Source organism: Martes martes (assembly GCF_963455335.1).
Source record: "Martes martes genome assembly, chromosome: 9".
In the NCBI taxonomy this organism is placed as follows: Eukaryota; Metazoa; Chordata; class Mammalia; order Carnivora; family Mustelidae; genus Martes; species Martes martes.
Window position 1 is genome coordinate 120,098,638 of NC_137896.1, and position 13,976 is coordinate 120,112,613.

At 52.9% G+C, this 13,976-nt stretch overlaps 1 protein-coding gene across 1 annotated transcript in view; it reads right to left on the bottom strand.

The window, feature by feature from the left end:
* Window positions 1-3,907: 3,907 nt before the first annotated feature.
* The window catches only part of EFR3B (EFR3 homolog B), a gene marked incomplete at its 5' end in the record, with an annotated part of 84,400 nt that continues 74,331 nt past the window's right edge, over window positions 3,908-13,976 (bottom strand). The window contains 8 exons of the mRNA XM_080814695.1: window positions 3,908-4,245; window positions 4,661-4,710; window positions 6,007-6,113; window positions 7,395-7,443; window positions 9,968-10,059; window positions 10,795-10,922; window positions 11,624-11,691; window positions 13,194-13,325. Of these exons, the coding sequence (XP_080670821.1) occupies window positions 4,140-4,245; window positions 4,661-4,710; window positions 6,007-6,113; window positions 7,395-7,443; window positions 9,968-10,059; window positions 10,795-10,922; window positions 11,624-11,691; window positions 13,194-13,325 (732 nt within the window). The 3' untranslated portion in view covers window positions 3,908-4,139. The remainder of the gene's footprint in view (window positions 4,246-4,660; window positions 4,711-6,006; window positions 6,114-7,394; window positions 7,444-9,967; window positions 10,060-10,794; window positions 10,923-11,623; window positions 11,692-13,193; window positions 13,326-13,976) is intronic.

Consider the following 13,976-nt stretch of genomic DNA (forward strand, 5'->3'; position numbering starts at 1 on the left):
CAAGGTCCCCTGAAGGAGAAAAGACCAGGTCAACCTGGCCGTGCTAAAGGAGAGCCCAGAATACTGCCCTCTGTCCCCAGTGGGCCACTGAGCCCCATCCACGGTCCGTCTCCTCCCCACCCCCTCAGCTGGCCAGGCCCACCATGACCATCCTGCCGCAATCTTCAGACGTAGGGTCACTTTAACCAGAAGATTTCTAGGGGATGGAGCAGCAGCACAGGACCCTAAACCTCCTCAGACACCATAAGATACCATGTTTCAGCAGGATCTGCCTGCCAGGGTCTGTGGGTTAGGGAAAGCAGGCATGATCTGCTATCGTGAGCTGTCCTCCCTGTCTACCTTTATTTTTTATTTTTAAAGATCTTATTTGACAGAGAGAGAGAGACATGGAGAGAGGGAATACAAGCAGGGGGAGTGGGAGAGGGAGAAGCAGGGTTTCCAATGAGCGGGGAGCCCCATGCAGGGCTCGATCCCAGAACCCTGGGGTCATGACCTGAGCCAAAAGCAGAGGCTTAACGACTGAGACACCCAGGCGCCCCTTTCCTATCTTCCTTTAAACTTAATACTCAGCCTTACACACAGGCCTCATCCTTCCCCAGAGACCCCCACAAGCCAGTTGCCATTTTATGGTCACAGAAAAGGACTGGAAGAAACAGCCTCACTTCCCGGTGACCCTCCGTGTGACCAGGTCAGAAGGCCTGAGGACCGTGTAACAGCAACGGGAAGCTATCATGCCCCAGGGGCCCCCAGAGAAGCCCTAAGGTCTGGCTTTGAGCTGTTTCACGGTACCCCAAGCTGCTGTGATTCTTAGGCCAACTGAAGCATGTTGTCTGGGACCCAGGCCACCCAGGGCAAAGGGCAGCGTGTGTATGATCCTCGTACTTCTCCATCCAGCACTGTAGGCGGTCCCCTCCCACTTTTCACTGCCCATCCGTCTCTTTGTGGGAGAGGCTGGACAGAGGACAGCATCCAAGGGAGGACCTTTCTAATTCTTCTCACTTCCTTGGGCTCCCTCCCTTGGTGAGGAGGCATTTAGGAGTCAAAGAACCACTTATCTCTGCTTTTCAGAGAGAGGAAAATGGGAACGGGCACAGGGCACCAGGGACCCCACTGAAAGGAAAAGAACGAGCCTCCAGGATCCTATGGGGACTGTCTGCTGCGCGGCTTCCTACCCACTTACACGATTCAACCAAATTAACAGGACCTCTCAAATCTCAAATACATTCGTGCCTTAAGTGATGCCAACAGAGTGGTAACCAGCCCTGCGCCTCGGCCTCAAAGCAAGAGCCCTCTGTGGCTCCCAGGAGCCGCTGCTTTGGATGGGCTTGCTGGCTCAAGCCAGACGGAGAGAGGCAGGGCGCAGTGTCAGTCACATGACACAGGGCAGCCAGACGCCAGCCGGCTTGGAAGGCAGTAAGCAGTGACTTTAAGCCCAAGGCCTGGGTGCCCGTCACAGTCTGCTTTGCGCCTCTCCCTGGGCTCACGGGAGGGGAGTGTGGGTGTGAAGGACACTCCGCAGTTTACGGAGTAATCGTTCGAGATAAGTCACATTATGGCTTCTGACTCTGAGGCGTATCTGGCTAGGATCCAGGTCCTACTTCCTGTCAGCAGGCAATCCAGTATTCTACCGAGTGTAAGTTTCTAAATTGAAACTGAGAAGAGGGCCCTCAAGAAATGACTAGTTCCCCCCAAAGAAGCGCATCTCTGCTAAGCCCTGGTGAGGTAAGGGAAGAGCTGCAGGGGACAGAGACAGGCGTGAGTGTAGGAAGAAGAATGGTAACCGTGCACCTGCTTCTTCGCTCCATTCCCAGGGCGGGAAGAGGGAGGAGCATCCGGGTGGGCCCACAGATCTCTGGTTCTGGTGCTGGCTCTGAAAAGAGGCTCCAGCGCCACGAAGTCCCAGTCCCAGGGCCAGGACCCCAAGGGTATGTCCCAGGGTGCAGCTGCCATGGATTAGACCCCAAAGTCAAGTGGACACAAGAAAGAAATAGGGTTTCTCATCAAAGCCAAGCAGGGGATACAGATAGAAAGATCTGGTAAGGAAAGACCCGTTTGTGGCTCAAGATTGAGAGTTTCTCTAAAGTTTCTTCCAAAGGTCATTTGCCTTCATATTTTATTTTAAATGTTGTTTCTTAATAAAGAGACGGTAAGGTAAAGAGAAGTCGAAGTTCATGCTTATAAATTTGGGCTGAGCATCAGCCAAGAGCCACAGGTGGGGGAGGGGTGGGGAGCAGAAGCCGAGATCCTTGGGCCTCGTAATCATGCAGGCCATCCAGAAGCCACAGGCCCTTAGCACAGAGGCACCGACCTGAGTGGAAACTACAGGATGAGAGTCAGATAGCGCCCCCTATTCAAAATAGTTATTGCGCATAATGGGAAAATGCATATGTTAAGGTTTTCCCAGTTCAGGAAAATACACCTACTTACCCTCATACCCAGGCTTTCACTGTGTGTCTGTGCAGGGCTGTGGGCACCGGTGTGACCAGAGGGTGTCCCACGAAGCCCCCTCCCCTTAGCAGAAACATCCTGCTCCTGGCCCTTCACCACACAGCCTAAACTTGTACCCTAAAAAGGGATTCCTTTGGGTCAAGAAATCTCATTCTCCTTTTTAAAAAGCAAATTCTCCAGGGAGGAATCATTTGACCATTCACACCTTACTGGGAGTTCCATCAACTCAGAAAAGTGATGGAAAGTTTTCCTGGAAGACAAGAGAGGGGCTATTTGGGACCATAGGGTGCTGCCATGGGAGGAGACCCAGGAGGCTCCGGAGGGGACAAAGGCCCCCGGAGAGGGGATGGGTGAGGGGAGCTGAGAGAACACGGCGAAAGGCCTTCTAGCTCTGCCTCTGCACATAGACAGGCGGGGCGCTCAGCAAAGATGGAAAGCCAGAACCCAAAAGGGTCCCCACTGCTTCTCCCCAAGCCTCAAGTTTGCCAGTTGGCACTGATGTCCTCACTTTGCCCAAAGAGTGAAGAGATCATTCCAATATTGGGTGCCAGATCCTTCTTTCCTTGAATGAAACATCCAAATGGTGGACTCTGACATGCTTGAGATGCGCAATGCTATCTTCATAAGCCCCTCCTCCGCCCCCTCCCAAGTCAGGCTGGGAGCCTCTGCCACAGGAAGTGAAGTGGACAGGCCCGGAGGCCCTCACAATTCCTCTTCCTTTTGAGACACACAGAACCAGATTTTCTTGAGCCATTATCTCATTCTGTCCTCCCTCAACCCAGAGGCTGTAGAAACACGCTAGGATCTTTAGGAAGAAAGGCATCAGAGAGAAAACTCAACTTAGAGAAACATCCAGAAGGAAGAAAACTGTGGGAGGACCCAGCAAGCTCCCTCTCAATGAGGGAGGTGAGGGGATGCAACAGGGGATGTGGCCTTGCCCGCTTCTGCCTGCTGCTCCTCCACGGGTACAGGCCCAGCCCGGGGAGAGCCAGCCCCCTCTATGGCCCAAGCTGCCCATCCTGGATTTTTATCCTTTCTTGCCGTGCATGGTGTCTTGACTGCAGTTCCTTTGGAAGGGCTTGACATGAATTAATAATAGAAAGAATCACAAGGACACAACCGGCAGAGCAAGCAGGAGAGTGGAAAGGAGGAGAGGCTGGAGGCCTCCAGACAGAGGGAGAATGCTCTGGCGGACAGCGGCCGCCTCCCAGCCTCGCACACCGCTGCTTTCCCAGAGCAGCTGCGAGCTCGCCCTGCGTCCTCCTGACTGTCGTCCATGTCTCTGTCTAGTTCCCTCCCGGGGGATCGGCAGCTGTGCCCCCCAGACCCACCCCCATGAAAACCCTTCCCGACCTACAGCAAGCAGGAGATTCTCAGGACCCCTGTCTCCCTCTGGAGAGTACGCCCCAGCCCTCCCATGGTTCTCAGCTCTTGGTGGACACAAAGGAGGAGACAAAGGGCAGGTGAGATGCTTATTGGCTCCAGAGGCTGATCTCCCTCAGGGAAGACGAGGAGGAAGTGGGAGGGCTGAGAGGGGGCCCAAGGCTCTCCCTTGCTTAGCTGGGGAGGTGCTGCCAACCAAGCTGCTTTTTCTCTGACATCTCAGTTCCATTTCCAGGCCACAGGGGTGGGTTGTGAGGGCCAGTCCCTCCCTCAGACCCCACCCGGCCGAGGAGCTCTGTCTTCTGGATTCAGTATACGCACAGATCAGGAAACTTCATCTCGTAGACTGGGATGGAGTGGTTCTGAGGCTGGCCATAGGCTGCGGTGATGGTGCCTGATGGGCTTGGGGGGGGCCTGGGCAGAAGCACACGGGGGAGAAAAGTGTGAGAAGGGGTCTCTCGGGTCCCACCCCATGCAACCAAAAGGAGTAGCTGAATTGGGTTTTTCTTTGAACAGGGACCAGAGACTGTCACTCCATGGGTTCCTAGGTTGCAAGTTCTAGAATCTTCTAGATTTCACTTGAAGTATAGCTTCACTGCAGGCTCTACAGTAACACTGTTGCTTTAGAAAATACCAGCCTGGGAGCTTAGGACCCCTGGCTCTTTTCTGGGCTTCACTGAGCTATCTTTTTCTCCCTCTAGTCTTGCTTTCCTTATCTGGGAGAGCTGGTGGCTGCATGAAGCCCTGGAGGCAGGGATGCCTGGAGACAGGTGAGAAAGGAGGATTGGGTGGGGTGGGGGTGGGGTCCCTGCCCAGGGCTGCCACTTACCGGATGGTGATTTCAAAGATCTGATTGAGTTTGCTCTGCAGCAGTGATGCCTAGACACAAACAGAGGGAAGTCAGCCAGGGGCTTCCCCACTCTTGTGAGACCCACTGTCCAGAGAACCCGTGGAGATGGGGGCTGGTTGCAGTCTTAGAAGGGGAACTGGTGTGAGCTTATTTCTGGCACTTATCTCTGGATCCTACCTGTGGGTTCAGATCAGGTAGGGCCACCCAGGAAGGCCGGCTGGGGACGGCACAGAGGCCGGGACCCCCAGGAGGGCCTCAGTAGACAGCTCGTAAAGGGCCCATAGTTCCTGCAAGTGGGTCGTAGGGCCCTGCTGGGCATATATAGTCAGGAGGCTCACAGCTGGTTTGAGATCTCCCTCAACTTCCAAGGAGCAGCTGTGCTAAACTGGTGGGTTAGGGAGGAGGCTCTCTTTGGTCCCTTCTGGCTCTAACTAAGCCCATGTACACAGAGAGTGAGACTGTGCCTGATTCAGGAACGGGCCCCTCAGCTCTGAGCTCATGAAATGAGCAGGGTGCACCTCTAGAGATGGAACAGGTGAGGATAACATAGGCCCAGAAAAATCTATAGGTATTTATGTATCTTATTACATTGTTATTATACATTAAGATATACAGAAATATAGATAATATCTCTTACATAATAGAAAAGAAAATAACACATATTTTTACCGAGAGGAAAAAAAATCACAATAAAATAGAAGTTATTTGCAATTGGGGATGTTTATAATTATGTTGCATTGTTCCTAAGATGGCCATTGTGGCTAACGAATCCTAATCAATTTCAAGAAATGCATAGACAGGAGTCCTCCTTTTTACTTATTTGCCACCGTCTCTTTCAAATCTCTTTTCCAGGGCCAGGCTGTTCTGTACCCCCTACCGGGCAGTCCCTGGCTGGTAGCGGGACCCTGTTGTGAACAATGGCCATCTCTCCTCTGGCGGGGCTCATTCCCCATTCACCCGTAATGAGATGCGCATGACGGCACGGCCCTTGCAGAGGTGTCATGACAATGACATGAGCTAATAAATGGAAGATGTTCTGGCATGTGCCTAAGTGCGAGCTACAGACTTGCTGTTGTAAGTATTACAGTCTGTCCAGCTGATGCAGGAGCTCCCGAGGTCAGGACTTCCTCTTCATAGAGAAATTACGAGATCTAAAGGAGTGTATGGCTAATAGCCCAGCCTCTGGGTTTTTGGAGAAACGATGCAGCGCCGGGGCATTGGTAGGATCTAGACGCTAATTTCTGGGTGACAAAAGTGCCAAGACTTCCTAGAAACTCAGCCCTGCTTGGGTCCCCAAGGAATCAGTCCTGTTATAGCTCACTCACCCTGGCCCCGCAGTGGGCAGCGATCTCCTCAAAGGGTGCCTTCTGGAACTTCTCCACCACCTGTCGCCGCCGTTCACGTTCCTGCTCCTCGACTGCTACGCTGTCCACTGTGGCACAGAGAGCTGGGTCAGCCCCGAGGTCCTGCCCCACGGACTCGGGGGCAGGGCCTGGAGAAGACAGCAAGATGACTGGACCCCTCCAGGGGAGCGCCGTCCGTGACTGCGCTTGGGGCCCTGCCCCCTGCTGATGAGTGGGGCATGGAGGGTGGGTTGCCATTACTTGGGCCCATGATGGCTAGATCTTACGGTGATTGGGCCTGAGGCTCGGCCCCTTTCCTCATGAAAGAACCTGAGAACCCGTGAAGGGGACCCTTCAGCTGGGCTTTTAAAGCTGTTAAAGATTTTATTTTATTATATATCTATTATTTAAACAATTATTTATTTATTTATTTATTTGACAGACAGAGATCATCAGTAGGCACAGAGTCAGGTAGAGAGAGAGAGGGGGAAGCAGGCTCCCCGCTGAGCAGAGAGCGCGATGTGGGGCTCGATCCCAGGAGCCTGGGATCATGACCCGAGCTGAAGGTAGAGACTTTAACCCACTGAGCCACCCAGGCACCCCTGTTAAAGATTTTAAAGCTGCATCGCCACTAAGACTCTCAAAGAAGTGTCTGGAATGGGAAGTACTCTGGCACTGATTGGAAAGGGACACCAACAGTGGCAAAGCCAGATGGATCCCAAGAGCCAAGATAAGAGCTCAGCCAATAGGGCCCAGCAGTCCGATGCTGTCCAGTTTAAGGCTTCTACACATTCCTTTTAGTTTCCAAAATGATACAGCAAAAATAAAGAAGGGGGTGGTGGTTCGATATGTCCACGCTTGAAGAAGGCTGAGCAGACTGCGCCTTCAGAAGGACTACTACCAGGGACAACCCCAATGAAAATGGTCTGGCATCTGAAAATATAATTTATCATCAGTTATCAGAAAAATTCTCTTATTCGGAATACTTCACTGCCCACTCACCCAGACAAGGGAGGTACTACTGCATTTTACAATCTGTTGCCAGTAACTATGAATCTGATTTGTTCTTCCTATCTTTCACTGGTCAACTTGTTCTTTTGTATTATAATCCACCAAAAAAATGGTCTAAGTATTTACACAAAATTGCTTTTTGCCTAACTGGCTGTAACCCTCAGTTGATTGTTCTTAAGGGCATCTCGCTGTTGTCGAAGAAGGGTTGCCAGACCGAGGAGATGCGGGCCGGCGCTGATGATCCCCATCAGGGAAGAGGAGCTTTTCATGGCAGCTGTGGTAGCGGTCCTGAGTTTCAGGGGTGCTGCCCACACCCGTGCCTCCCCCAGGACCCAGCCCCAGCCTCCCCGCCAACTCACCGATGGCCTTCTTTAGGGTCTCATAGGTGATCTCCTCGGCAGGCACTCGCTGAGGGAGAAGGGACAGAAGTGATCAGAAAGGTGGGGTGGGGGTGGGGGAGGTGGCTCGGGCTTCCTCAGTTAGTGGGCAGCCCCTCTGCCTCCTCAGAAGAATGTCCCCAGTGAGGGAAGCTGCCCCAGGACACCCACATTCTCACCAGGGTCCCTGAAGCTCCCCCAGCAGGCGGGCACAGAGCTGTCCCCTGAAGGACGGCAGCGGGATGGCAGGGTCGGGGTGGGGTGGGGTGGGGGGGGCCCAGTTCTCATCAGCGTGCCAAGAATCACCTGGAAAAGCCTGGTGCCTCCCTGCCTCCCCACCCCCACCCCAGCTTGTCCCATCAAGCCCCATGGGAAGAAAACCCCGTGAAATTAAAAAAAAATCTTCAGAGAATGTAACAGAAAATACTGGCAGCAAGGGGAAGCAGCTGGCAAATACCCCAAATGGATATTTTAAGAACTGAATAATGTTTTTGAAGACTCAGGATATCAAATGACCCACTGAGGTGATCTGAGTATTGAGTAAAGGTCAGACACGCTGAGGTCGGCTCAGGGACCTGGGTCACAGGTTCTCAGCCCTCGCAGGGCCTAGTAAAGGAGGTGGAAAATAACAAACCCAAAGAAGGACCGCCCCATAGCCACACAGCCTTGGGTAGAGGCTGAAAGCCGTGAAGACTTTGAACTAAGTCCTAGGTAGTCCCCAGGAGACTCTGGGCTCCCTGAGGCCGGATCCATGATTCACTCCTATGCCATCACTTAAACACAGTATTAAGTGAAAGAAGCAGACGCAGCAGAAAATTATTTCACTGCTATAAAGTCCAAGAAAGGACTGAAGTCAGGCTAGTGGCTCCCTTTGGGAGGGGAGTCTCTTGGGCAATGACAACGTTCTCTCCCCTGATCTGGGTGTGACTGCATGGACACATTTCTTTAGTGAAAATGTGAAAAGGACTGAGCTGTCCTTTTCTGATTTGACTACCATTCAGCAAATGCTCGTGTGAGGAGGAAGGCTAGAGATGTAGATATGGGTGACAGTCGTTCATGGAATATTAAGTGAGCACTGGTCACTTAATGGCTGGTCCCGCGGTAGAGAGGGCACAGCCTGTTAGCATGGGAAGGACACGCAGAGGGAGCTGTGCTGAGCCCTCAGTTACAGGGATCCAGCGCAGGCTTCTGGTAGGGTATGGCAGGCTGAGAGTGGAAAGAAGCATGGCGTGGCTGAAGGGCACAGGCTGGAGGCCCCCACACTCTTCTTGTAGCTACCAGGCTCCCCTGAGCTAGGCGGACTCCCTGGGAAGAAAAGGAACCCATTCTGGTCACTCAGGGGACACTAGAGAGTAGGAGGCTCTGTTTCTCCTTCTCCTTCTGCTTCATTTTACTCATCAGTTCCTGAGGGTCTCTTAATTCCTGGGAAGGAGAATCACAACTTTGCGGGGAACAGCAGCCAACTCCCGCTGCAACCCTGACACGGTTCCCTGTCTCGCAGAGCCGGAAGGCCTGGGAGGACGCCAGCTTCAACTCCATTCCAGTCTTCCAATTAGCCCAAGTCAGGGCTTCCTTCCTTGTAGGGGAAGGTTCCAGACAAGTGCCCCAGTGACAGAAGAGCAGGGAAGGTGGCTAAGGGCACAGTTAGAGGGAGGCTCGGTCCTGACCCCAACGACTTCTCCTTGCTCCGGTGCGTCTGGGGAAAGGCTCAGGGTAGAGTCTGTCCTCCACGGCTACCCCAGCACCAACAGGTAGAAACTGTCCCAGTCCCCCCTCCTGCTCCTGGGCATCCTCCTCACTTTCTACTGAGGCTTCCTCACCTGTCAGTTTCCTTAATGGCGGGAGACCCAGTTAAACCCAAGTGTGCTGCGTCTCATGGCTTCATCCCCCTCATGACCCCTTCCGCTCCTGCTCTGCCCCGTCCTTATTTCTTTTTCATTTGTAGGAGTAAGTTGAGTCTTTCCACTGTGATTCCTTCTTGCTTACTCATGGGCACATCTGCTTTATTTCCGGAGGTAGAAGAAGTAATGACAGCGGAGATATCCCCGGTTCATTTGGACATAAATTAGATATTCAGAGCCCCCAAGAGAAAATGGAAGAGAGATCTTTAAGCCACAACTTTGTCTTTAAAAAAGCACCTCTATTGATCTTTCTGGAAGAAACACTGTGAAAGCTCTTCTCGCCCTCATCTCTCCTGTTAGGCCTTCCGGTTTCCAACACGGCGCACACCGGCCTCCGCTAGGAATGGGAAATGATCACAAGCAAGCTTTTCAAGAGGGATTTGTATGACGTTGTCATGGGAGCGGTGTGTGTGTGTGTGTGTGTGTGTGTGTGTGTGAGTAGTGCATATAATTTTTCCAGATGGAAATATCTATGACATACATGACTAGAGATGGTAAGAAAATGGGGTATTTGAGAAATTGGCTTTCCACGCAACTTTAAATGTGTTATGCAGTTAGGGGAGCCTGGAGCCTGGAGTGCCTGACTGGCAAGCAGCCAGAGCCGGTCCCCTCCCCTGGGGATGCGGGACAGCATATCGAGAACAGGCCACTCACCTCCTCCTTCTCTGGGCTGTTCCTGGATTCCACCTCCACCTGCAGGGAAATGGTTTCTCCAATGCTCTTCCTCTTAGATAAGCGATCCTCATCTGGGAGAGGGAAGCCCAGAAGCTAGAGTTGCCGTGCTCAGAGCGAGCCAGGCTCACAGCTCTGGCACCATCTCGCCCCCATCCCCCACCTTTGCCTGACCCACAGTCCTTCTGGAAGGCTCAGGATGCACGGAGGTGACAGCTGGTTTTCTGAAGGCTGCCAGCCTTAGGGTGGTGAGTTTTGCTGTTTAAGGCTACAATTTTGAAATCCTCGATGAGCACAAAGCAGCCGCTCGTGACCAGAAAGCACACAGCAAGGTGCACGAGAAGCTGTCACTTGTGGAGCATTTCCTGAAGTGCCTGTGGCGTTATTATTCTGTGTGCGTCTCCCACCAGCCCCCTAAGGCAGGGGTCGTTAATCCCTATTTGCTAGTCAAGGAAAATGAAACTTTTCATTTGCCAGATGCCGGGAAACCCGTCTAAGGATTTTCAGGGAGTAAAGGGCAGGGAACGTGCACGGCCCATGCGTGCTCTTTGGGGCTCCGTGGGGCCTCTCCCGTCCACAAGTGGGCCTGTCTCATGGGCCACCTTCCCCCAAGGATCCGGCCCTGAGGAGAAGAGGTGGGGGAATCGAGAGGCTCTCACCGCAGATCTCCCCTGCGTTTGTCCACTCCCACGTGACACGCCAGGGGCCGGCGGAGGCCCTGAAGGGCACCCAAGCCCCTCAGGCTCAGGCCCTGTTCTACTGAGGAACAGCAAGAGGCAGTCTCGGAAGTGCTCGCGCAGAGGGCCTACCTGTCAGCTGAGGGACGTAGGGCAGGCAGAGCCTGTCGGAGTTGTAGCCGCTGCCCCCCAGGACCTCGCTGATCTTGCTCTGACGGAAGAGGAACTCAATCACTACTCCGTCTAGATTTTGGGACAACCTGGAAGACACAGAAGGAAAAGAGGCAACTAGTGGGATCTCCTAATGACTTTATTATAAAAGGAACATTCATCCTACAAAATGACAGAGAAGCAGAAGGAAAAGAAAATCAGCCATAGTCCCACTTTCCAGAGACAACATCTTTGCATTTTGTGCAGAATCCTTCCGGGGGCTCAGGTCTATGCGCATGTGCCCGTACACATACACACACACGTCACCTCACCCCTTGAATTCCTGTTCTGTCACCGTTTTTATCTACTGATTGCACCATGCATGGTTCCCATGAACTTTTCTCCCAAACCGCTGTGGTGGAAAGGCCATCGTCTACAAAGCTACCCCCTCTGGTTGGACGTTTTGCTTTTTCCCAGTATTTTCCTTGAGTTCCTCTGAGGCTGGCATGACACAGACTGCAGTCCGAGGACGCCACCTGGATGGATCCGGTGTCTTGCAAGAACGACTTCTCCAGGAGGCACAGTCCATGGGCTTGGCCAAAGCCCCGGAAGCTTACATCAAACTTTCCAGAGCACAACACACTGACGCAGCTCAAGGGGGGATTATGGCCCCGTGATGAAGGTCACACTGGACCCAGAACGTCTGGGCCACAGGCAGGGTCCACTTCCGGCCCTTGAGCCCACGAAGGCCTCAGCCCCGGCTTCAGACTGCCCACCTTCTCGCTCACCAGGTCCCAGGTGTTCTCCTCACCTGGGCTTCTCCACAAACACGGCCTCAGGCAGCATGTAGGGAGCCTCCTTCTTCCGAGTCTCTATCACCTGCAGTTGGGAGGAACCACATGAGAACTGGGGTCGACAGAGGGGAAGAGCTCTGGGCAGGCAAAGGCTTTCTCTCCCCCACCCCGATCCTGGTGGTTCCTTCCTCCCACAGACTCCTTGCCCGAGCACCCTGCAGCTGGGCTTCGAAGGGACAAACTCAGATCAACAGTGACCCTCACAGCGGTACGCATCAAGCGTCCTTCAAAGGCAGGGCACTTAGCCCTGGGGAGATGGCGGTTGCTTGCTCCTGTACCCTATTCCTATTTTCTATGTAAACGTGGAAGGGGGAGCTGAGGTCACACCCTCCCCCCAACCCAGGTGCGGAGCAGAAACATCCTGATGGACAGTCACAGACGCAGTTCCAGTGAAAGTTGGTAAGATGGTGAGAGGCGGGAGGCTAGTTGGCGTGCAAGTATGGGCAGGAGTGAGCCGGCCAGGTCTGGGCACGGCCTTCTCTGCGCCCCCTATTGGCCCATGCTGCGGGGGCAAGGTGACACAGTGCCCCTCCCCCATGGCCCCCAGCACCCCCGAGCCAGCTGGGACTCGAGGTTTCTTATTTTAGTTCGTTTTGCTTGTGTATTTTTTTTAAAGACTTTTATTTATTTATTTGACAGACAGAGATCGCAAGTAGGCAGAGAGGCAGGCAGAGAGAGAGAGGGGGAAGCAGGCTCGCCACTGAGCAGAGAGCCCAGTGCGGGGCTCAATCCCAGGACCCTGGGATCATGACCTGAGCTGAAGGCAGAGGCTTTAACCCACTGAGCCACCCAGGTGCCCCTTTGCTTGTGTATTTCAAAGTTAATCCTAGAAATTCTATCATTCCACTTATAAATACTTCAGTATGTTTTTAAAATGTCTTTTGGGGACATTTGAATATAGACTGGGTATTAGATAACACCAAGGCATTACGGATAACTTAGTTAGGCACGTTAATAGCATGGTGGTTAGGTAGGAAGGGGTCCATATTTTTTACACACAACACTGATATCTACAGGGGTAAAATGACATGCAAGCTGAGATTTGCTGTGAAATAAGAAAAAGTGAAAACGAGATAAAGCAAATGTGGGAAAACCCTCCTGTTTCATCCGCATGATAGAAATATGGATGTTCACTGCTCTCCTCACACTGCTTTGGTGATGTTTGAAAACTTCCATGATAAAAACTTTTTTTTTTAAAAGTAGCATTCATCCTAGACGACACCAGAGTGGTGTGTAGCTGGGCCTCCAGGAGCGGGGGCGGCATGGGTGGGGGCAGAGAGTAGAGGCAGGTGGGTTGCAGGTAAGAAAGGGGTCCAGGTTCCTGCCTGTGGCAGACCCCACCACGCTATGTGGTGTCATACAGGAGGAAATGCTGCCTCTGGTAACTTCCCCTGGTCCCTAGTTGTCCCGTCAACCCTTCCTCAATGCCTACATGTGGCACGGAGCTCCTGCAATGGAGGATGAGTGGTTCCGGGGAAACCCCAAGCCGAGGGCCTCCTGAACTCTCAGGGTCTCGAGGACACCAACCTCATGGATGTGTTGGCAGAAGGCAGGGACTGTGGTGAGCTGGCTGATGAGGTTCAGGTAGGCCGCGCCCAGCGCGTAGAGGGCACAGCGGTTGTACACGGGCAAGTTCTCTTCATTGACCTGGGCCACGTCCTGTGGCAACACAGAGGCGCCTTGGAGTTTTTCAACAGACAAATTAACATTGGTGCCCCAACCTCCGCCCAACCTCTCCCAGCCTTCTTTAGTAAGGGACGGCCCATCTCTTTAGACCAAGCCTTTTTCAGCATTTGTCCCGTAAGTTCCTGGGAGACAGAAGTCATCCTTGGTAAAGTGGAAGGGAATCACCCTGAGAACAACACATGATCTGGGAGCTCATAAGTACTTGAGCGGAGGGGTGATGACGTCATTCTCCACTTTGCGGTTCCGACTTTGGTGACCTTGACCGTCCAAACCCTCATCATTAATCCTACCTCTAGGATGCTGTGTCCTTGAATATAGGCCTTGAATGACTCTTGGGGGACTGGACTGGTTTGCTAAACTGGGTCCCCATATTAAGCCGAGAGAGTTGCGACAGTTACTTGGGACTGGGACATAGAGGAATCTCAAGTTCTAGAGTGAAGACAATCATAGCGGCTGGGTTGGCCTTGCAGGATTTAGCCCTGGTGGCCCAAGATTCTCCCCCACTGAATTCCCAGGTTTGCCCTCATTCCTGCTCCTAGGTAGGATCTGAAGCTGCCTAGCTTCAGGACCCTGGACACTGCCCGGTCTTTTGAGGTCTGAAGGACCCACCCCAATACCCAGCAT